General features: G+C 40.1%; 1 protein-coding gene across 1 annotated transcript in view; it reads right to left on the bottom strand.

Annotated features, from left to right (window-relative positions):
* gbe1b (glucan (1,4-alpha-), branching enzyme 1b) overlaps positions 1–16330 on the bottom strand; it is a 112083-nt gene extending 95753 nt beyond the window's left edge. The window contains exons 1-2 of the mRNA XM_083695941.1: positions 16206–16330; positions 3793–3962 (exon numbers count right to left, since the gene is read on the bottom strand). Coding sequence (XP_083552067.1) covers positions 3793–3962; positions 16206–16303 — 268 coding nt within the window. The 5' untranslated portion in view covers positions 16304–16330. The remainder of the gene's footprint in view (positions 1–3792; positions 3963–16205) is intronic.
* Positions 16331–22462: the final 6132 nt, after the last annotated feature.

The following is a 22462-nucleotide window of genomic DNA, read 5'->3' on the forward strand; positions in this document are numbered from 1 at the left end:
GTCCTTGGTCTCACCGTGTACGCACTTGATGGCCTTGTTGTCAGTCAGGTTCGGGACTGGGCAAAGTCTGGGCAAGGTTGGAGCAGGGTCACCATATTCCCGGAGTCCAAGAGTGCCGTGGTGTCTTTTCTGTTGGCTCTTACCGGGGTGACAGGGGAAGGACCACTCTCCTCAGCCCAACATGCCATCAGCAACCTGCAGGGACGGCCGGTGGCTACCTCACTAGCTGAAGCCGAAGGCATCTGGACTTCGCGGCTCGGACAGGTCCAGGCGATGTGTCCCGGCTCGCCACACTCGTAGCACTTCTTGCTGTCCGTGTTCAGGAAGGGGCATCATCTCAGGGAGCTGGCTTTTGGTGTCCCTCCAACCTTTGCTGGGGTCCAGGAATGGTCCTCCGTCCTTCTCTGCTCCTTTGGGTGAGAGGTGGCTTCCACCTTCAGCAGTCGTCCACTGCGCAGGACCTCCAAAGCCTTCCACCAGTTCCACCAGCTGATCCACACACTGCGGGTTGGCTTGGCTTGCTAACTTATTAGCTTATAACGGGAGAGAGTGTAGAAACTTATCCATGATCACTTTCTCAATGGCTGTGACCATCAGTGGTGCAGCAGTTAGCCAGCCTAATCAGATCGTGCATTTACAATCGGGGGACGCTGGAGCATCATACACCCAATCATGAAACCTTTGCAACCTAGTAATCAGGGTGTAACCATACCAGCACAGGATCTCCTTTTTCAGCCCCTCGTAGTGCGTCGCCTGGTCGGCCGTCAGATCCTCATAGGCCTTCTGTGCCGTGCCTGACAGGAAGGGTGCTAGCAGGCTGGCTCATTCTTCTAGGGGCCATTCCTCCCTAACCGCCGTCCTCTCAAAGGTCTGGAGATAAGCCTCGATGTCGTCAGTCTCTGTCTGCTTCAGTATAAACATACTGGGGGTGGGACGGGGGACTGCTGTGCCTGCAGCCACGCCAGTATTGGCAGCTGTCAGCGCCTCCAGCAGCTCTTGATGCCTAGCTTGCTGCACTAGGTTCGCCTCCACCAGCTGTTTCACCAACGCTTCCATTGTGCTCCGTGTGTTTAGTTATTTAACTTGGTGCCCACATTCTCCATCAAATGTTGCAAATGTCCAAGTCTCAGTGGGTAATCACACAGATGCTTTCTCACACTTCTCTCGGAGGCAGTCCAACTCACTACAGGTAATCACACAGATACTTTTCCTCCCCTTTGGGTAGCCCACTCCCTCTTTTATCCCTCAAGCCCTGCTGGCTTAATGATCCACAGGGTTGCCTCTTTGGGGCAGGAAGTCCATATAAGGCTCGGGGGTGGAGCCAGCGGGCTCCAAGATACCTCCCTTTAATTATCACTCCCCTCACCACTCCCTGCCATTTGCCACAATACTACAATTATAAATTCTGTAGGTTCTTAGCATATTAAGTGTATTTGAAATCTGTTCAATTGACCCTTCTTAATTCATATTTAAGTATACTTAGATTATCTGAAATGTACTTTCAACACACTTAGAATGTGATGTTAGTCATATTCAAAGCACTGCATATTTGAAGTGTGTTAAAAATGTGTCACTACCAATTTTAATTATTGGTATTTATGTTCTTTTTCATTTTAATATTCAACCTTTATTAGTGCATGAAGTCCCATCGAGGTTGAAGGAGACACAACATGACACCATGCAATATAACTCTTGCAACAGGTCAACTGCCAAGCAAAGAGGCCCATAGGCTTCTGTTTTATACTGTACAAAGGGCTGAATGGCATACCTTGTCTTGGTATACAATTATTTATCCTAATTATTTGCAGTTATGATTAGCAACTCAATACAGATCATTGAGGAATAGTGGGAATCAAAGTATACAAAACTGAAAGGTAGCATAATTAATATATAATCTAATCTCAAAATGAGCATTGAATCCAATAAATAACCACACTGTAAGTGTTATTTTTAACAAAAATTTACATTTGAGACAGGAATGCTGGGTAATATGTAAATGACATGAAACATACTAAAAGTATATTAACATTATATTCTAAACATTCTTAACTTCATATTTTCTTATAGGGATTGTTACAGGATATTCTACAAATATCAAATGTTTCTGAAGGTGGTTTACTTTTGGCCCAAGACAACCAAGATATTTACTTGGCAAAACTGAGTTTCTAATTGATCCCATTAAAGGTGCAACTGCATTAAAGGACCAGGTTACCTAAGACTCAGGGTCTCATTTGTTGAAATGAAGAATAATTGTATATAAGTATGGGATTATGAATATATTAAATACAAGTACACTATTTTATAAGTATACTGAAGTACACATTTATAGATATATAATTAAGCATACTTTTTGTCAGTATACTGCCTTCCATATTTAAGAACATGACAATGTTTGACTTTTTGTAAGTAGTGCACATTTATGGACATTACTTTAATGTATACTTTTTGTAAGTATACTAAAATACAGATTCAATTACATGACAATAAAGTATAATTTAAAAAATGTACTTTTTGTATGTTTAGTATACAAATATACTAAAGCACAAATTTAAGGGCATGAAATTAAAGGATACTTTGAGTAAGTACACAAAAGTACAACGTCAGTACAACTTTAGAGTACTTTAAGTAAGTATAGACATTAATATATTTTAAGCATTTTCATTACTCCTTTAATCTATTTAATACACTAATACACTATACACTATTCAATACACTTAAGTATACTTTTTTTATTTGGGAAATTACGCTTTAATCCTCTACTCATTTATGGGGTTGCAATAACATATTTAATTGCCATGTTAAGTGATTTCATTGGGCCACAAATTTGAATCATGCATATTTACATTGTGCATATTTGCAACTTTGTGCATTAGTGGAATTAAAATATCTACAAAAAGGTATTTTCTATTGAAGATAATAAATTAGTTGGGTCAAAGGAGGAAAAGAAGAAACAATTAACAATAATGTTAAAAATCAATAAGAAAAGTGTTACTATGCATTAGAACACATTCTATAATGATGTAATAATGAAGGCGTATGCAAGTGTATCACAACAAGTGAATGACTAAAAGACTAGAGCGACTGAGTCATCTTGGTTGTTAAAGACTAGAGCGACTGAGTCATCTTGGTTGTTAAAGACTAGAGCGACTGAGTCATCTTGGTTGTTCTCTGGACCATCAGGTAAACAGAAGAGGGAGGAACTCAACGGAACTCAATGTCCCAGTCTACTCTGTACAGCAAATTAGAGAAAAAAAGAAGAGTAAACTTCAACTTGAGTTGCTCATTAATAAAAAAGAGCCTCCTTTTCAAGGCCTTAGGATACAAAATAACACAAACACTCAGCCAATTCTTTATCTACAGCGACCTACAAAGTTGGGGCCAAAGGGAAGAGAGCTTAAAGTACAAGGGCACGATCAAATGGGTGATAAAGCATTGACAAACAAATCAAAATTTCAAATGAAAGGCCTTCAGTAACAGTGGTGTTCATTATTTGTATTCAATATTTACCATCCACTCTCATTCCAAGTATATCTAACTTGTATACCCTTGGAGTAATTGGACTTCTCTCCTCTCAATGTTTTTTTGGTCCTTTGATGTTAAAGCCAAGAGAAACACAAAATATTTGATTGTGGTAACATACCATAAAGATGAAACATAAACAGTCCTATGTAATAATCAAGTGATATTACAACTCAAATGTTCCTCTGAAAATCCAAATGTCACATGTCTCCAACATTGTGTCTTGATGCAGCTCAGAGCTGACTCTATGAGTATGGCTGCTACAATACTTACTGAAGTCTCCTGTGAGAAAGAGGGCCTCAGCGGCCGGGGCCCACTCTTTAAAGATCAGGCTGTTGTCAGGCTGCCGCTGCACGCCAAAGGTCCTGTAGCTGCGTGTGAACTGATCAAAGCCCCCCTCCGCCTCATCCAGGAGGAAGAGCCGCTTCTCAAACAGCTCATACCTTCAAACCAACAGAAGAAACATAATAGCATTAACTAAATACTAAATAATGGATACAGGCATTGTCAATAACAGTAAATACAATGAAAGATTGTATTGCCTGTAGTCTTTACTGTATGTCCCTAGACAAAAAGACTATAGGCAGTGAGACTGTGAGACAGTGAGACTATTAAGCTTCTGCAGCTATGTTTAGAACACAGGCAATGAATATTAAAAATAGTATATCCATTCTATATCCAAGGGGCTCTGGCTATAGATATTTTAAAGTGGTTATAACTACCTACTGTATCATCATGTTAATACTGTATAAACCTATGTACAGTCTACTCATTATTTGTGAATTCCCTTAGATTACTTTCACACTGGACTACATTTGAAGACATAAGAATGTCTTTCACCAAATCTTTAAAGGGGCAATCTGTGATTGGTAAATACATTTTTGGTCTTTTATAAAATAGCCATAGAATATTGAAAAATATCATTATAAAATGTCTCATGAGCTTAGTTAAATTGTAAACAAACACTGTATAAACATGGTTTAAACTATGATTTTAATCACATAGATGGTCAGCTCTGTCAATCATTTATTATTTATTTTCTGAGATCATTTCAAAATACATTTAAAGTTACGGTCTGCAAGTGGGAATTAGCTAGTGTGGTGTTACGGCTTGTGAAGGCTGAATCATGCTTCATCGACAACAATGCAACAAGGGGTCTGCGTAGGTTCGCGAAGGTTGAGCAACTGTTGCGGAGGAGGTTGCGCAGCGGGTCGCGGACCTCTCTCAATTTCTCGATGCACGACCGGTGAGCAACCGGCCGCGTAGATGTTGCACACTATTGACTGGTTAGTTAGTGAATGAAGGCGGAGCTGAATTAGTTCAGTAGTGGAAAAAGAAGTGGAAAGTTTGCGAATGAAAAGAAAGCTGGAGAAAACAAAGAAAAGTGGAGCTGTGGCTGGGAATCAAATAAAGTCCACCTTTTTCACGCTCTCCTGGCTGGAAGTATTAATAAAGCACTGGGAGACTGAGACAAACTATCCTGAGGTAAATACAGGCAGCTTTTGTTTACTAGCTAGCTAGTTAGCTTTGTCTGTTAACTAGCCACTAGCCTACAGTACAGCCTGACTTCTGCTACCCTACTTTGACTGCAGCTGTTCTCAACCATTAATTATGTAATTGGTAATATGAAAGCCACCAGAAGTGTGTACAAAATGACATCACCAGTAACAGTGGTGTTCACACAGGTTGTGTGTAGCAGAACCTTGTAGAGGCCTTAAGAGTAACCGAGACGGTTTTGCTAAACTTAAACAATTAGGTTTGAGGTTACAGAAGCACAGGGATAATCAACAGTGCTTGTTGTTTAAACACCTCCTCTCTGTCTATGGAGTAGCAAAGAAGATGCATACTGCACTTATTTCCAAGGACAGTACATATGGTTGATATGATACAAAGTAATTTTTTTTACAATATACCATTTAGTTAGAAATTGGTAAAAGCGCTGTGCTATCAGCCTCACTTAGCCTACAGTAGTTCTAGCAGTTTTCACAATCAACATTCTGGTTCTACATAGAAACAAAAGTTAGTATGACATTGAAATATAGACAGTTAATGGATCAGGTAAAACAATTAAAGATTAGGTAAGGCACACTGTCTTTGAATTAATTGTGGAGAAAATGTTAGTCTTTCTGCTTCATTCTCTCCTTACATGTGCATGTGAAGATAATAGTGCACAAATTCAGAATAATTGAGGACTAAATTATTGCTGTTCATGAGCAACCCAAGTATGCCAATCATTGGAGAGGTCCCTCTACCACCTTGTCTCTAGCATATCCACAAGGCTGCAAATCTAAGTCTTGTGAGATAAGCCTTTAGCTAATTTCTGTTACTTTCAACCTGAGAGAATAAACTATAACTTTATACAATTAATCTCACTTAAGTTTCCATAGCCAGCTGGTGTCCAATCAGATTTCCCTGGTACAGTGAGCCTCTTCCAGCCAGCTAAGTTAAGTGCACTCTCTCCCCTGTAGCCAAGCTCAGACTGGCCTGTGAATGCCCTGGGGCTGGTGATGATGGGGTGAAGAAACAGCCAAATTTCTTAGCAGCTGCTCCCCACGTTGAGCACAGAGGATATAGACAGCACTTGCCAAACGTAAACTTTGAAACCCAATTGATGCAGCCTCATACCCCCAGTGTCACAATTTCATGTATATTCTGGAGAGGAGGATTCATTTAAGGTCAGGTCCTCACTGCCACAGCATTAATAGGAAAGTCATGCCTATGATTATAACAAACGTGTTGTAGGGGGGTTGGACTACAGGAAATAGCTGGGTGTCATCCAGTAGGGATGCAATATTCTGTCTGCATATATCTATAGACTCCTGTCCCACACATGATTAGAGCAAGGAGACGAGGACATGCATCACAATCAGACATTCAAGGTGACTTTTAAAAACACAACTGATTTCTTACACAGCGATTTCCAAACTTGAAGCTACACAAAATCAAACTTTGACATACCTGCTTATTAGTAATAATGAGCAAGCAATTAGGGCAGCCTCTATGTTCTGTGTGGCCTTTCCCCCAAATTTGCTGCTGACACTCCTACAATTTCTACAGAAACACTGTCTCTACAACATTTTACCAACACTCTCTTTCTCAGCGCAGTCTGAAATTTTCATTCCTTAGTTGTTGGTAATCAAATTATTTTAAACAAATCTTACTCGAGTTAGGCCAAATTGAACTCATTCTCACCACAAGACAAACATAAACAATGTGATACAGAACACAACTTGCATGTAAAGTACCACTTTGAGGGTAGGTATAATTTGATACACTTTCTACAGGTGATTGGTTGCATATTACCCTACTTTTCTCTCCAAAAATGCCACATTCGGACTCACATATTTTTGTATTCAGTATGAATTAACGGACCTTCACCTACAGTGTACGGATGGCATGTGATTTCCACCAGATCCATCAAAGTCTTTGCGATTACATTGTGCTGGTGAAATATATATATATTAAGACCAACCTAAAATGCCCAAGTGGTAGTCTAGTTTTAGTATTGCTTGGAGTTCGTTCCACTTTTTCGGACCATGCTGGCTAAAAGCTGTTTTTCCAGCATTGGTGGAAACATGCGGGACCTCAAGAACTAACCACTCCTGTGATCGGGTGGAATAACTAGTGTTTCTATAATTTAGCAGTGATGTGATGTAGATTGTTTTTGTAAGAGGCCTTTTTAAATAAACTGAAGGCAATGCCCTTTTCTCCTCCGAGCGAGGGATGGCCAACCTACTTTCTGATAGAGATGGCAATGATGTGTGTTAAATTTGTCTCCCGTAATTAAGTGGAGGGCACTATGAAATACTGCATCAAGAGGTTTTAATGAGGATATAGCGGATAGAGACCGACATTTTTTAAGCATGACGGAGTGCACTTTGGTGGAAGTCTAGGATTTACCACTCTGAACTTCAGCTCTTCGGAGGTAAGAATCAAGAAACAAGTCCTGAGTGGCCACAATATCTGAGTCCGGTATTTATTGCTTGCAAACAAGAGACAAGAGCGTAACAGCAGCCCAGCGTAGATCCAGGGGTCTGTTCAGCACAAGTCTGAAGAGGCGATTATCAGGGTTGTCTTTTATACAGTTTAAACATAATGGTAGGCGCCGCCAAGGCTATCGGCTGATGGGCTTGTGTTTACGTGAGAGAGGGTGGGAGAGAATGAACAATGGGGAGACTTTCTGACTGATCAATTGGCGCTTTCGTACTGATCAATCAGCGTTCAACATTTCACACCTATCGGCAAGATATGTCTGTTCCCCCATTACTGCGCTCCCTCACCACTCCCTTCGAAACCACTGCTGTTCATATGGTAAATTATACAGTGTTTCTCAGAACAATGGCTATAGAACTTTAGAGGTGTGGCAAGAGAAAATGTAATCACAGTATTTACACAAGTTGTATCAGTCATATGAAAGTGTATAACCTGAAAATAGTTCTATCAATGTATTTTCCATAACAGCACCCAAACAGAAGAGGAGCAGAGATCCTATCTGACAATATGGAGAAGGTGTTAAAGTGGTGAGGGGGCACTAGTCCTAGCCCTGTTAAGGTAACCCCAATCCATTTCCCTCATTGCCAATAAAACCTGTTCCAGTACAGGCTCGCAAATTGGCCTACGCTTCAGGGGAGTTACCCACACTAGAAACACCAGGCGATTTTAAAATGAGAAATGGGTTTGGACTACTACAATTAAATGCCTGTAGCCTAAGAAATAAAATTGACTTTATCAACATATGGGATCAGCAGACACACCCAGACATTTGTATGATCTCTGAAACATGGCTAAATTTGTCAGTGCCTGACAATGATGTATCCTTAAATGACTATTCCATATTTAGGACAGACAGAGAAGGTGGCTATTTTTTTGTAAAAAACGGTTTTATTGCATCTGTTCTGCTGTCCTCTACTGTACCAAATCAATATGAATGTTTAGTCCTAAGTGTGTGTTTTGGACATAACTCTAAGCTGTCTATGATGTGAGTGTATCAGCCACCATCTGGTGATCACAGTGCCCTTGATAACTTAGCTGCACTTCTCTCCTCCTATGTACGTTCTGAAGTAGAAATACTAGGTGATTTTAACCTAGACTGGTTGTCTCAAAACTCAGATAAAATCAAACACCTATGGTTTACAACTATCACAGTTAATCTCAAAACCAACACAGCCTAATTTGAAAAATCCAGATAAATCCATCCTGCTCGACCTCATCCTAACAAATAGGCCTTATAAATATATAGCCAGTGGTGTTTTTCCTAATGACCTGTATTAGAGATGAAACGATGAAAAAATCTGCTCCACACTTCCTTACAAAAACGTATTTTAAACATTTTAGTGAGGAAGGTGTTTTCCATAATCTTTATTGGTCGAATCTTTCCCTTTATCAGCTGCATAACTGAAAAACGATTTGGCTCTAGAATATTTCTAATCTATATTTATATCTTTGACAGACAAACATGCCTCCTTTAAATGCCTTACAATTAAGAACAGAACAAATCATTGGTATTCCACAGAACTTTCAGATCTCCTTTTGTTGAGAAACCAGGCCTGAGCCAAAGCTTGAAAAACAGACTCGGTAGCTAAATCAAGCTACTTCCTAAGTGCTATCTCAGATTCTGCTAGTGATCCTACAAAATTTTGGAAAACAATTATCGCCCTGAAGCATGGAACTTACTCCTCCTCCCTACCTAAACAAGTGTTGTCAGACTCTGGCCTCATTACAGAGAAAATGTGGATAAGTAATGCCTTTAATCAGCATTTTATCTCGGCAGGCTTTTTATTTGAGAGAAATGGTGATTAGGCTGACCCTGGTCAGACGGTCGACTGTGCTTCCATCTCCCAGTCCCCAGTTGGCTCAATGGGAGATTAGTCAACTACTCACAAATCTTTGTTTTAATTTCAAAAATTTTCTCCTTCTGATAGATGCCCTGCTTAAAATTGACAAAGTAACATTTTCCATTGGGGCTGATCTGCTTGATCCAGGCATATTGCAGCTTTCGCCCCCCGATTGTGGAGTCATTGACACATATTTTTTGATCTGACTGTTATCTCAGGTGTGATCCCCAAGGTTTGGGAGGCAGCCCTAAAGGTGGTGACCCAATATCCAAGCTATCTTGCCTTTCGACCAGTCCCTGGTCAACTCCCAGCTAAGAACCTTTTTATCTTCCCATTCTATTCTATATGTGCACCAATCTGGCTTTGGACCTGGTCATAGCACAGTCTCAGCTGCTACACTTGTCTTAGATGATGTGTTAAATTGCCTAGATCGGGGGAAAAAAACATTGTACTGTTTTATTTATAGATCTCTCCAAGGCATTCGATATGGTCAACCATTACCTACCTACCTATTAGTACTTTGGGTTAGTGCCCCCATTGAGCCCCCACTTATAAATACCTGGGCATTTGATTTGACAAAGACTTGATGTTCCGAAAACATACAGAGGAGCTTGTTAAAAAGCTAAGATTTAAGGTGGGCTTCTTTTATAGGAATTGATCTTGCCATTCCCTGAACAGCAGAACGCGGATTGTGCAATCAACCTTTATGCCAGTGCTTGATTATGTTGATGTCATCTACTGAAGTGCAGCAGCCACTACTCTTAATCCTTTGGATGCCCTCTACCATAGCACCCTTCGCTTTATCACAGGTGATCGTTTTAATACTCATCATTGCATAGTTTATCAAAAGGTTGGCTGGACCTCGTTAAAGTCCTGTAGATTTCTTCATTACTCCCTTTTTGTGTATAAAGCCCTACTGCATAAACTCTGGCTTACCTAACCTCATTATTGAAATAACATCAATTACCTAACTCGTTCTTAGAGTTGGTTAACTCTTGAGGTTCCTCGGATCTCTACCGAATTGGGGAAATCCACTTTTAGTTATGGTGCACCTCACTGCTGGAACAATCTACAAAAAAACATTTCAGTTGGTTGTTCTGGTGCCGCTCTGGGAGTTGAGGGTGTTGATTGAGGACCTATTTGATGAAGGATGTGATTGTTTCTCCTGATATATTGTGGTTTTATATGATGTATTGATTTCTGTATTTCACTGTTTCTCAGTGTGTCTTCCCGTTGTAGAAATTTGTTTTGTGTCATTTAGTCTTTACTTACAGTACACTTATCTGACTTACGTGCTCATTGTCAAGCTTCATGCTTGCTATGGCAGTTTTTAATTTCCCGCTAATTTATTATTTATTATTGTTTTATTCCATATTTTACCTGTAAGTTGACTGAGAAGGTTAAATAACTAAAAAAAATACTATATCGCCAGTAATCCAAAGTGGCCATGAAGGTTTTCAAGCGTGAAACAGGCCTTGTTTCTATAGAAGAAGCCTTATTTAATTTTCTGTTTCTTTTAAAGTACATCTATATGTGTTTTAAATGATAGCTTGTCATCAATCCAGATAGCGAGATATTTATATGATGGGTCTCAGGATGCTAATATTTACCTCTGAATGTGATTTCTGCCTAGGCAGACAATAAATCTATTGAATTTGTCTCCTGTGTTTTGTGATGTCAGTATATGTACGATATGTGGAGGAGGAAACCGTTCTGTAACCTTGCAAATAACATATGCATCGAGAATAGAACAAGAGGGGCTAGATATCTGGCAAAAATAACATACCTCAAATGCATTACGTATTTGGTGGACACCAGCTGTTCGCATCCTAATATACTCTGTTGTGTACGCCAACATGCTGCAAGCTATGGATGCTGTCTTGATATGATCTGTCAGATGGCACAGCAAGACAACACCAAAACAAACCACAATGGATGGAAGTACCCGGTGCGAGCATCTGAAATAGAAACAGCACGTCTGTTAACCCACTTGACAGCTTACAGTAGTTGACGCAGAGCCTTTTCACAGATGCAGCTGATTAGGACACCCAAACTGATTATCGTGGGAGAGATCTGTTTTTCACCTCAATGGGCAAAGCAGGTAATTAGAATAGGGTGTTACGAGGAAGCTTAGGCTAGCTACACACTTGTCAAGGAGTTACATATGACATATGACATATGAATGATAGCAGTGGCCAACATTGAGAGATACAATCACAAGTTTGAAAGATTATCCAAAGTGACTTACAATGGGTACATGTGTCTAAGTGAATCAACTATACATCAGTGATCGTAAGTAAAACCTTTAATAAGAACAAGTGCCATTGGCAGTCAGTGCTAAAGAAAGGAAGAAAGCAAGGCAGGTTTAAAAAAATAAATTTAAAAAAATTAAAATACCAAAATTAAAATATAATATATAAGTTCAAGTAATGTACAATAGGTTAGGGGGTGGATAGGTCAAGGAGGAGGAGCCCAGGTGTAGCTTAAAGAGATTGGTCTTTAGTCTACGGTGGAAAATAGGTAGTGACTCTACCGTGCTGACAGTTGTGGGAAGTTCATTCCACCACTGGGGTGCCAAGACAGAGAAGAGTGACCACTACATCCTTGTAGAGATAGCAGTGCCTAGCAGCCAGAACGGAAGAGTGATCTGGCTGGGGTTTGACCATTATTTGCAGATAGGGAGGGGCTGTTCCCTTTACCACCGTGTAGGCAAGCACCAGGGTCTTGAATCTGATGCAAGCTGCTACTGGGAGCCAGTAAAGGGTGTGGAGGAGGGGGTGACATGGGAGAATTTGGGGAGATTTAACATCAGACGGGCTGCAGCATTCTGGAGAGCTGCAGAGGTCTGATGGCGGAGGCGAGGAACCCAGCCAGAAGTGAGTTGCAGTAGTCTAGGCGGGAGATGAGGTGACCCTTTCCCCATTACCTAGTATGAGTGATTGGCCAGGTAGGATACAAACCAGAAGAGTGCAAAGCCCAAGATGCCTAGCTCTGAGAGGGTGGAGAGAAGAATCTGGTGGTTTTCTGTGTTAAACGCAGCAGACAAGTCCAGAAGAATGAGAACAGAGGAGTGATGTCGGTCAAGGAAATTGTTCTGAAAGAGATGCGAGAGTTGGTTACAGAGAACACGTTCAAGAGTTTTAGATTAGAAGGAAAGAAGGGATAAAGGCCAACAGATGGGTCAAGTGTTGGATCCTGGAGAAGAGAAGAGACTCTGACAAAGCTGGTGGTCAGGGAGGAATTGATGAGTGTGGTAAGGAGGTTGTTCCAGATGGACTGGAGAAGAACCAATTGCCTGATTGGATGAGTCATTTTAGGACATCATCAGGGGAGAGAGGGGAAAGAGATGATAAACCAGAGACAGAGGGTAGCATAGTGGGTTTGGAAGAAGTGGTAGTAATAATAGCAAGAGGTTGAGTGAAAGAGCTGCTAATGTCATCAACCTTCTTTATAAAGTAGGTGACAAAGTCAACAGCAGAGAAGAAGGAGGGAGGTGTAGGGGAAGGTGGGTTGATGGTTTCCTCGGGTCAGAGGCAGAAGATTGAATTTTATGGTAGAATTAAGCTTTAGCAGCAGATGCAGAGGAGGAGAAATGATGAAGAAGAGGTTAGGTCATCAGGACGGTCAGTTTTCTTCCATTTCCTATCAGCTGCCCGAAGTTCCACTAGCTCGCAAGGATTCAGACCGCCAAGGTGAAGGTGGATTTAAATTGTTTTAATGCGCACATTTAAAACCCCTCCAAAATCTTGGCAAGCGCCTTACCAATTAAAAAAGGTACAAGCCAAAAATAGTCTCACATGGTTGTCTTCACAGGTCTTTTCTAGAGTATATGGCTGCAACAGTTGGATAAACATCCAGGTCTTTTTCTGGAGAAGAGATGTCAGGGACAGTATTACATACCGGTATCTTACACCAGATCAAGGCATTCTATGCTGGCGTCCTAAGGTGACATTCAAGGACTGTGCTATGGGTTCTAAGAAAGGTGCCTTTCAAACATTATCAGTTAGCCATGCATTAGTGTCTTTATTTGTCTTAAGTGTGCACTAAAGACACTAAATAGGTAGTTTATATTTTCATATAAACTATATGAAACTATATGATATTTTTGGTGACCTTCAAATCCATCCTTCGTATGGGACGTTAAAACTGAGGTCCCGACTCCCGAGTCGCACTTATCACAAGAGTAGGCGCGTTAATGCCAGTGTCCTGGCTAAATTCCCAATCTGGCCCTCATACTATCATGGCACCTAATCATCCCCTGCTTTCAATTGGCTCATTCATCCCCTCTCCTTTCCCCTGCAACTCATTCCCTAAGTCGTTGCTGCAAAGAGAACATATTCTCAGTCAACTTACAGGTAAAATATGGAATAAAACAATAATAAATAATAAATTAGCGGGAAATTAAAAACTGCCATAGCAAGCATGAAGCTTGACAATGAGCACGTAAGTCAGATAAGTGTACTGTAAGTAAAGACTAAATGACACAAAACAAATTTCTACAATTCATCTCTACATTTAACTGACTTCAAAACCACAGTTCAACCAAACTGCAAAAATGTGGGGTTCAACCATGACATGTGAGGAATCAGTCAGTATGGTCATAGTGTCTATTTTTATAAGCCATCCGAATTCTTAGCGCTGAGCCACACAGTGAGAGGCACAGCATGACACCTCATGGCCTGCAAAAGCTGTTGATTTCCATGCTTCTGTTCATGATATGGTGTTTGTGCCCTGGGGCTTAGCACACAAGGTTCTGATCAAGAAATAACTTGATCACAGCAGTGCTTCTATATGTAAAATAATTTATGTGTGGCTTTTTTATCAGCCAGACAGGTGTTTGAAACACGTCGGAGGCTCAGTGGAGCCCAACAAACCCAAGCTGTGTCTGAAATGGAGCTGACATGCTCATCCCTCTGCAAGGCCAGCCCAGCACTCTGCTCACATACTCCAAATGCAAAGCGAGTAGCCCTTTCCATCAAAATGTTGTAGGTAGGGACTAATACTGTTACGAACTTACCAATGAACATACATTGCATACCAAACTGTATTGGTTTAGTTGAGATAGTTTAGAGATTAGCCTCTGTCTTTTATGTCAATGACGTGAAATAACAAGCCCGTACAATCACATCTAAAATGGGGCACCTCAGTCTTTTGACTTTCGAATTCCATCTATTTACTTTTGACTGTGAATGTTGCCAACAGGGGGTCACTGAAGTGCCATTCACCACAAATAACCACAGCAGGGTGAGTTCACCTCAGTTCTGTCCAAACCATTGTGTTCCACTCTAACTCAGCAAACACAAGACCCTATTCTTTCACTTAGTACTGAGCTCTGTAAATAATGTAGACACTGCATAGGATGAAAACAATATGGTAAACAAATAATTCTGATATCTTGCATGGTTTCCTTATTCAAGCATAGAAAACAAAAGCTCCCGCGAATGGGTTTTGTGTAAATTAGCCTAGCATCCCTAGGGTATTAAAATAGTCAGTGAACCTGGGATTTATACATTTCAACTGCAGTTAATTTACTTTGGGATCAGAAACAGACACAGTGCAATTTGTGACTGAATGCATATGGTCTCTCCTAGGTGGTCACTTTTAAAGCTTATTATAGCATTTCACAGGTTACAGCTGTCTCTCTTCTTCACACATGGACATCTCCTTGGTTAGGTCTATATCTATAAAGCTGCACGTAATTCATATGGTTCTTTCTGGTTGATCAATAAACTGGGTCTCAACCTATACAATGAACATACCAATAGTTTTTAGGAATAACATAACCCTTATTCATCTTTTATGAATTTACTAACTTTATCTTACAAGTAGCCTAATAACTTGACAACTACTTGAGAGCAACTGCTGAACTGGCATACTTACTGGAATCCCAGAATGACCAAAAAGTAATTATTGGATAAAACATTTGTAATTACACTGCTACCATGTACTTTCTAGGTAACCACCAGCCCAGGTGCTGTAACTACCAAATATGTAGGACTGTAAGATAAACCATTACCATTACAATTCAAATAGATTATTCCATAGATGACTTACCTTACAGTAGGCCTACTGTGTGTTTGCTATTCTACACAATAGCTCAGGAGAAACATAAAATAATTTACAGTAGACTTATTCCTAAATCCGGATGATATGACCTGGGAGATTGATCAGAACACTTTTTTTTATCTGTAAAATCCATATGCTTTTATTGGGGTGTAACCTGCTGTATGTGGCAACATAGGCCTGGATTTTATGTTTTAACCTTATAGACATATCCTTCTATGGTTGCACTTGCAACACATGATAGGCACATCATAGCCATCAGTCCTGCTGTAGTTAACAATGTATAATGCCAAAAATAGTGTGCTCACGCACACTCACAGGGCATCTCCTCAGCTGGTATGTAGGCATCACTTGACCTGGGGATTGCAACTGTCAAACAATAGGAGGAAGTGAGTACACCATAGGGCCTACTTATCACTTAGGCTGCTGCTGACTATTGCGACTAATATATTTGTGGAGTACCGTCTCTGATGACGTCGGTCAAAACATTTGTCATTTTGAAAATGCAAAGAAACGGAAAATACTTTATTGTAAACTACGACAGAATAATGGAGGAACATGATGGAGGCGCAAATTAACCTCATGCGACCGCTATGCAGCAATACAGTGCATATTATATCTTATTATATTACTAGAAGGCGATTTAATGTTTTAAAAATATTTTTTTCTCTGGTGTTGTGCATTATTACGGATAGACACTGATGCCAGCTTATGTACTGTTGTGCACAGCATATGGAATGCGCTCGAGCAGCAAGCTGCGCGTTTTACCGCTGAAAAAGCCTTTTTTACCTCCTCTGGAAGTCCTTTTCGTACTGTTTGAGATAGGGATCCATTCGAAGAAGACTGTTGAACTCAGGAATTGTAACATTATCCTCTGCATCTGCCATGGTCTCTGCAGTCGAAAATAATCGAGCACCGACTGTCGCTGCTGTAAGAGCACAAAATGACAATCATATCAATGAGCAGGCAAAGGCTTTGAGCGGGCGAGAAAGGATCCAGAGACAACAGCGAATCAGGGTCATTCTGATACGCCCAGCCTATCACAATTCGGACTCTCTCTTTCTCAGTGTATCCTCCTAAAAGAATTATAACACTTGCGACGAGTCCTGTGATACTGTGTGTGTGTATCTTTAAGATGACAGCGGAAGCATTTGGAAAGGGGAACGCAAAGCAGCTGTGTCGGCTTCTCTGGAGTCGTAGGCTACTGTACTGTATTCTGTTGGGTAATTCTAATGTCAACGTCAAAGACATAGGCTGCCACTTCAGGACAAGAGTGCGACTGTGCCTCGTGATTATTGCATTGGCTTTTGCTCAGAAGTCATTTTAATTGTTAACATAAAAAAACAATGATTACAATCTTTCAGACACTCAGTCATACAACAATATTTTAAGAAACAGACATAGTGACATGCCTAATTCAGTAAATAATGAATCATATAATTGTACAGTTGCCACCTTTGTTTTGCTTTGAATACATCTGTGATCCAATTAAACAAAATAAATCAATAAAACTTTAAAGGCTTAGACTTTAAAGAAATTTAGTTTTGTGGATATGAAACTGACCAATCAAGATCATAAGGTTGATTGTAAACTTCAGGGAATTTTCATTTACACATGTATGTATGTTTATATATGTATATTTATAGATGTAAGACCAGTTTGAACAACTATATATTCCACCAAGCCCGTCCAAAATGTATAAGTACAACTAAAGAATAAATGCATTAGAGTCTCAGGTCCACTATCACAAAATGTACATTTGTTATCAATATCTGCAAACCTTGAAATAAAACAGTTGAAAGGATATGCAGTTTCCTGCGTAAGTAATGGGACAGTGAAGCATATTTTTTCTTCTTTTGGCTCTACACTCCAAAGTTTGGATTAGAAATCAATACATTTTGGTTCCACTATTCCAAAATTACACCACTTTTTATGCATACTCCCCCTATTCCAGGACACCCAAAAGTAATGGGACAGATTTATCAAATGCCCAACATTTAAAACATGCCCAAACCTAACACACCCTGCACCATGTTTCACAGATGAGGTGGTATGCTGTAAATCTTGGGCAGATCATTTTTTCTCCAAGCTTTCCTCTTGTGATCACTCTGGTGATGATAATATGATAAAATTCATCTTATCTGTCCACAATACCATTTTCCAGACCACTGGAGGCTTTTTAGGTACTTTTTAGAAAACTGTAACTAGACCATCCTTTTTTCTTGCAGTGCAGTTTCTGATAATTTTTTTCTTTTGTTTTTTCAGCCTAATAATAGCTTCCTTGACATTCATTGACACGTTTTTGGTCCTCATGTTGTCAGACACCTATAGCAAACTCCAAAGGCAAATCCAAAGCCTAGAATCAATACCATACATTGACAGCTCTCGTATGTCTGTACAAATGATGTGACGGAAGACACCTTCCTTACCAGAAACACCTGTCAAGCCAATTGTCCCATTACTTTTGGGTACCTTAAAATAGGTGGACTATGGATAAAAAGTGTTGTAATTTATGAATGGTAAAACCAATATGTATAAAAATACCATCAAATAAAAGCTGAGAAAATATTTACTTTGACCTCATAGTACTTTTTTACTAGATCCTTATTCCAAGTAAGGTGGTTATTTGAACTTCTTGGAAACATTGGTCATCTTTGGAATAAATAATGATAATTTTCCCACAACCAAGTTTTTCTATAATAATTCTATAATTTAAGGAAATTTGATGTGCTTTTGAGGTACAATTTATTCAGTGGAACATCTATTAAAGAAATGGTAAACAAAGCATACCATACACCAACACAAATGTAATTAAGTGATGATGAGATTCTTAGATGTAAGAGAGCATTACTGGCAATAGCATAAGTGATTTGCGGTTACCATTTATTTATGAACATTGTAAAATGAGTCACTATCCTCATAACCTTCATGATACTTGTATCTATTTGTATCCAGCCTACATCTAATACTGTATATTTTACTATTGATGATGGCTCCTTGGAAACATTTAAGCCCCAGCTAAAAGAGAGAGTATCCAGCTTGAGCTTCTTTCACACCAGAGGTCAGAGTACAGGATAATTTACTGTGGTGTCCTATCTTTGTTGTTTGTTTATTTGTTTAACAGGCCAGTCTTTGATCCGTCTGTTCTTTAGATGTCTACTGTAAGCATTTTCACAACACAGTAGTTGGCCAACATGTAACTCAACCAAGTTGAGTGGATTATTCAAAAATGTGTCTCTGCTGTACTGTACTACAACATTGAATTATTGCTCAAAGAAGGATGTGCTTTTATGGAAAACATGTGAGATTTGTCCATAAAACTAAAACAACCTAAAACTCAAACTCTGCCTCCAAACTCAAACTCAATGACGCTTCACCATACAGTAAGTAGGGTTGGGCATGAGTACTCGAGTGGGCATTACAGTACAACTTGATCTTTAACCAAATATGTGGGGGGACATGCAGCAATCGGCCTGTAGAGGGAGCTACAGGACCGTGGCCAGGGTTGTGTCGGCGAGGCTTCGTTGCACACCTGTTGCAAATAAAGCCTCGTTGACTAGTGCTTAAGATGTGTGTGCCTCTGCTTTTTCAGTAGGTGGGCTGGGAACGGCAAAGAAGGAGATAAGACGGCTGAAAAGTCGTGGACGAGGACTAAGCGCTGAAAAGCCAGAGACATTACAATAATAAACAGGACTACCAATCCCTTAACGAAACACTGCGTCTGCTTCTGTGTATATCGGACATTGTTACAAAAGACTATTGTGAATTTGTGGGTCCCAGACCGCTTTAGCCCACGCCAAGGTGTCGTGGAATTCTAAGTTAAAATACTTTGAAATAAAATGCCAAAGACTAGAGCTGATGGTGTCTTCAGAGACTTTTATTACAAGTAACAAAGCCGAGGTGGTTCGCGAAGCATCCCGTTGTTTGTCCCTCAGCACACCATGTTTATACAATTTCCAAACTTTTTCAAACTTAGGTTCCATCCCTCATATGCAAATCATTCACACTTCTTGGCTGTTCGCCACCAATATCATTCACCCGGTTCCTATACCTCGTCACGGTTTGGTTTCCCCTCCCATTTCTAAAGACAGTTATCAGGTTGTTACAATATTGGTGGCGAGCCCATCGTAATTATCAAAAATAATATTACATCACCCCCGGTACTGATTAGTATTGTTCCTGTTCTTATTGGCTCTGCTCCTTTCATGCACCAACTTCTAGGTACTTCTTGATACCACTCCCTCCATAAATCATTACTCCCTCTATCCATCAACCTGTTTTCTTATGGAACATTTATAATTGGTTTTTGTAACTCACTTTTGGCCTCTTTGTCCTGTCTTATATGGAATGTTTATAATTGGTTAATATTACATCACGCCCCTGTACTCCTTATTATTGTTTCTGTTCTTATGCTCTGAGTACCTACTTCCTCTAGGCTCTGCTCCTTTCATGCACCAACTTCTAAGTACCTCTTGATACCACTCCCTCCATAAATCAACATCTGGGTATCTCTTGATTTTACTCCCTCTGTACATCAACCTGTTTTCTTATGGAACATTTATAATTGGTTTTCATAACTCATTTTTGGTGTCTTTGTCCTGTCCTATGTGGAATGTTTATAATTGGTTTTCTCAATTTCCCATACCTCACTCTTAGCCTTTTTGTCCTGTCTTACTTATGTTATGTTCTCTCTTTATTTGCTATAGAAATGTACCATAAAGGCTTTCCCTGAAAGCAGGGAGATGATGTAAGCAACCTTGGCTCCACCGGCAATCGACCCACTTGGAGCTGAGACTTGGGCAGCAGCCACTCCGGGATTGAGGATGTGAGGTTGCTGGGCGGAGAGGGTAAATGGGCGGAGAGGGTAAATGGGCGGAGAGGGTAAATGCCCGGAGTGCCTCTGCCATTTGGGTAAGTTGCTCCAGTAGTCCTGCCTGGTGGGAAACCATGTTGCGGATCTGGTCAATCTCTGCTGGGTCCATGTTGGGGTGGCAACTTGCTGTGAGGATGTGTGGGGTAGGACCCAGGCATAGAGAGACCTGATGAGGGAATGCAGTTTAAAGGCAAAGCTACTTTACTTGAAGTAATCCACAGGGTAGACAGGAATAACTGTAGAAAATAATAAACAAAAGGACTTAACTAAAACAACCAGAGAGTCATTTATGAAGACACATTCTAGAGGACCATGAGAGAACATACCAATAGCGACTGTCGAGCTACCATACAGGAATAACAAAATGTACAATTTAAAAAGGAATGTCCTATTGAAATAATAAGAAGCACCTGTTGTGCCTGAATGGTCGTGGGCGGTCTCCACTGACCCCTAGTGACCAGATGGAACCGTGACATTGATGGCCAGGTGAAGCACTCGCCTTCCTCCCTGTTTGTCTGCCGGCCTGCTCTACAACTTCTTCCCTCTAAAAATACTTATCCTCCTGGTCTTCACTGTGTTGCTGTCTGATGGGCCCTGGTGGATAAATTGCATTGAGTAAGTCTCTGCTCTCTCATTGCTCTTTGTTTTGCTGGTGAGAATTGTGTTTTGGATGTGTTTTCTGAATGTGGGTCCTAGTGCTGGCTGGTTTCAAGTCTGTGGTCGCTTATAAATACCTGAGCATTTGGTTTGACAAAGACTTAAAAAAACATACGGAGCAGCTTGTTAAAAAGCTATGATTGAAGGTGGGCTTCTTTTATAAGAATAGATCTTGCCTTTCCCTGAACAGCAGACAGCGGATTGTGCAATCAACCTTCATGCCAGTGCTTGATTATGGTGGTGTCATCTACCAAAGTGCAGCAGCCACTACTCTTAAACCTTTGGATTTACCATAGCACCCTTCGCTTTATCACAGGTGATCGTTTTAATACTCATCATTGCATACTTTATCAAAAGGTTGGCTGGACCTCGTTAAAGTCCTGTAGATCTCTTCATTACCCCCTTTTTGTATATGAAGCCCTACTACATAAACTCCCGGCTTACCTAACCTCATTATTGAAATTCAAGAACATCAATTACCTAACTCGTTCTCTCGTTGGTTAACTCTTGAGGTTCCTCGGGACTCCACCCACTTGGGTAAATCCACTTTTAGTTGTGGTGCACCTCACTGCTGGGAACATTTCAGTTGGTTGCTCTGGTGCCACGCAGTTTAAAGTTTTGATTGAGGACTTCTTTGTTGAAAACTGTGTTTGTTTTTCTTTATAATGTTGCAATTTTGTATTTGTATTATAGTATGGTTGTAAACTCTGTATGCAGGCCTCCCTTCTAAAAGAGACCTTGGTCTCAATGGGACTCCCTGCTAAAATAAAGGTTAATAAATAAAATAAACATATCCAAACATTGTATAAACATATGTAAAATGATGCTGATTCACTGTATTGTGCTAACCATAGAAAGACAATGAAAAATAACTGTGGGACAATGTTGCACAGTAGAATATGGTAACCCCATCATACCATGTTGGTTTATAGTTGTCATTTGATACTCATCATCCAACGTTGGTACATTGTTTATCATGGGTTGAAAATGAAAGTTGTTCACCGTCAGCATCAGACCATCTCACAGTTGAAAATAACAGTTTTTAAAATGTTGCCTATTTACATAAATACAGGTTTGGTAAAAAAACTAAAACATTTCATTACATTAACAGAACTTATTTGTTTTAATTAACGCAACCTATCTCAATGCACGACAATTCAATATAAGTTACCCAAAATTGCACTGCACTGATTCTGTCTCTCATAATTATCATCCATCTTTTGCATAGCTTGATAAGCCACTAGCATCTGTGGATCATCTGGAAGTTCCCATCCAATGGTTTTTAAAGGAGGTAGTTATTAAGAAACAAAATTGCAGGCTTTCATAAACTGTCACCTTTTAGGGGAGAATATTTTTCATAGTTTGTTTTTTGTTGTAACTACACGTAGGGGTAGGTGAAGGGAGATGTTCTAGGTTTCAAACTGCCTAACCTTGTCCCCAGGCTATTGCACACAGCACAGATAAGCCTGGAATATTAACCACTCAAAGATGGCCTTAATGGGAGTGACCTTACTGA

Source organism: Argentina silus (genome assembly GCF_951799395.1).
Source record: "Argentina silus genome assembly, chromosome: X".
NCBI lineage: Eukaryota > Metazoa > Chordata > Actinopteri > Argentiniformes > Argentinidae > Argentina > Argentina silus.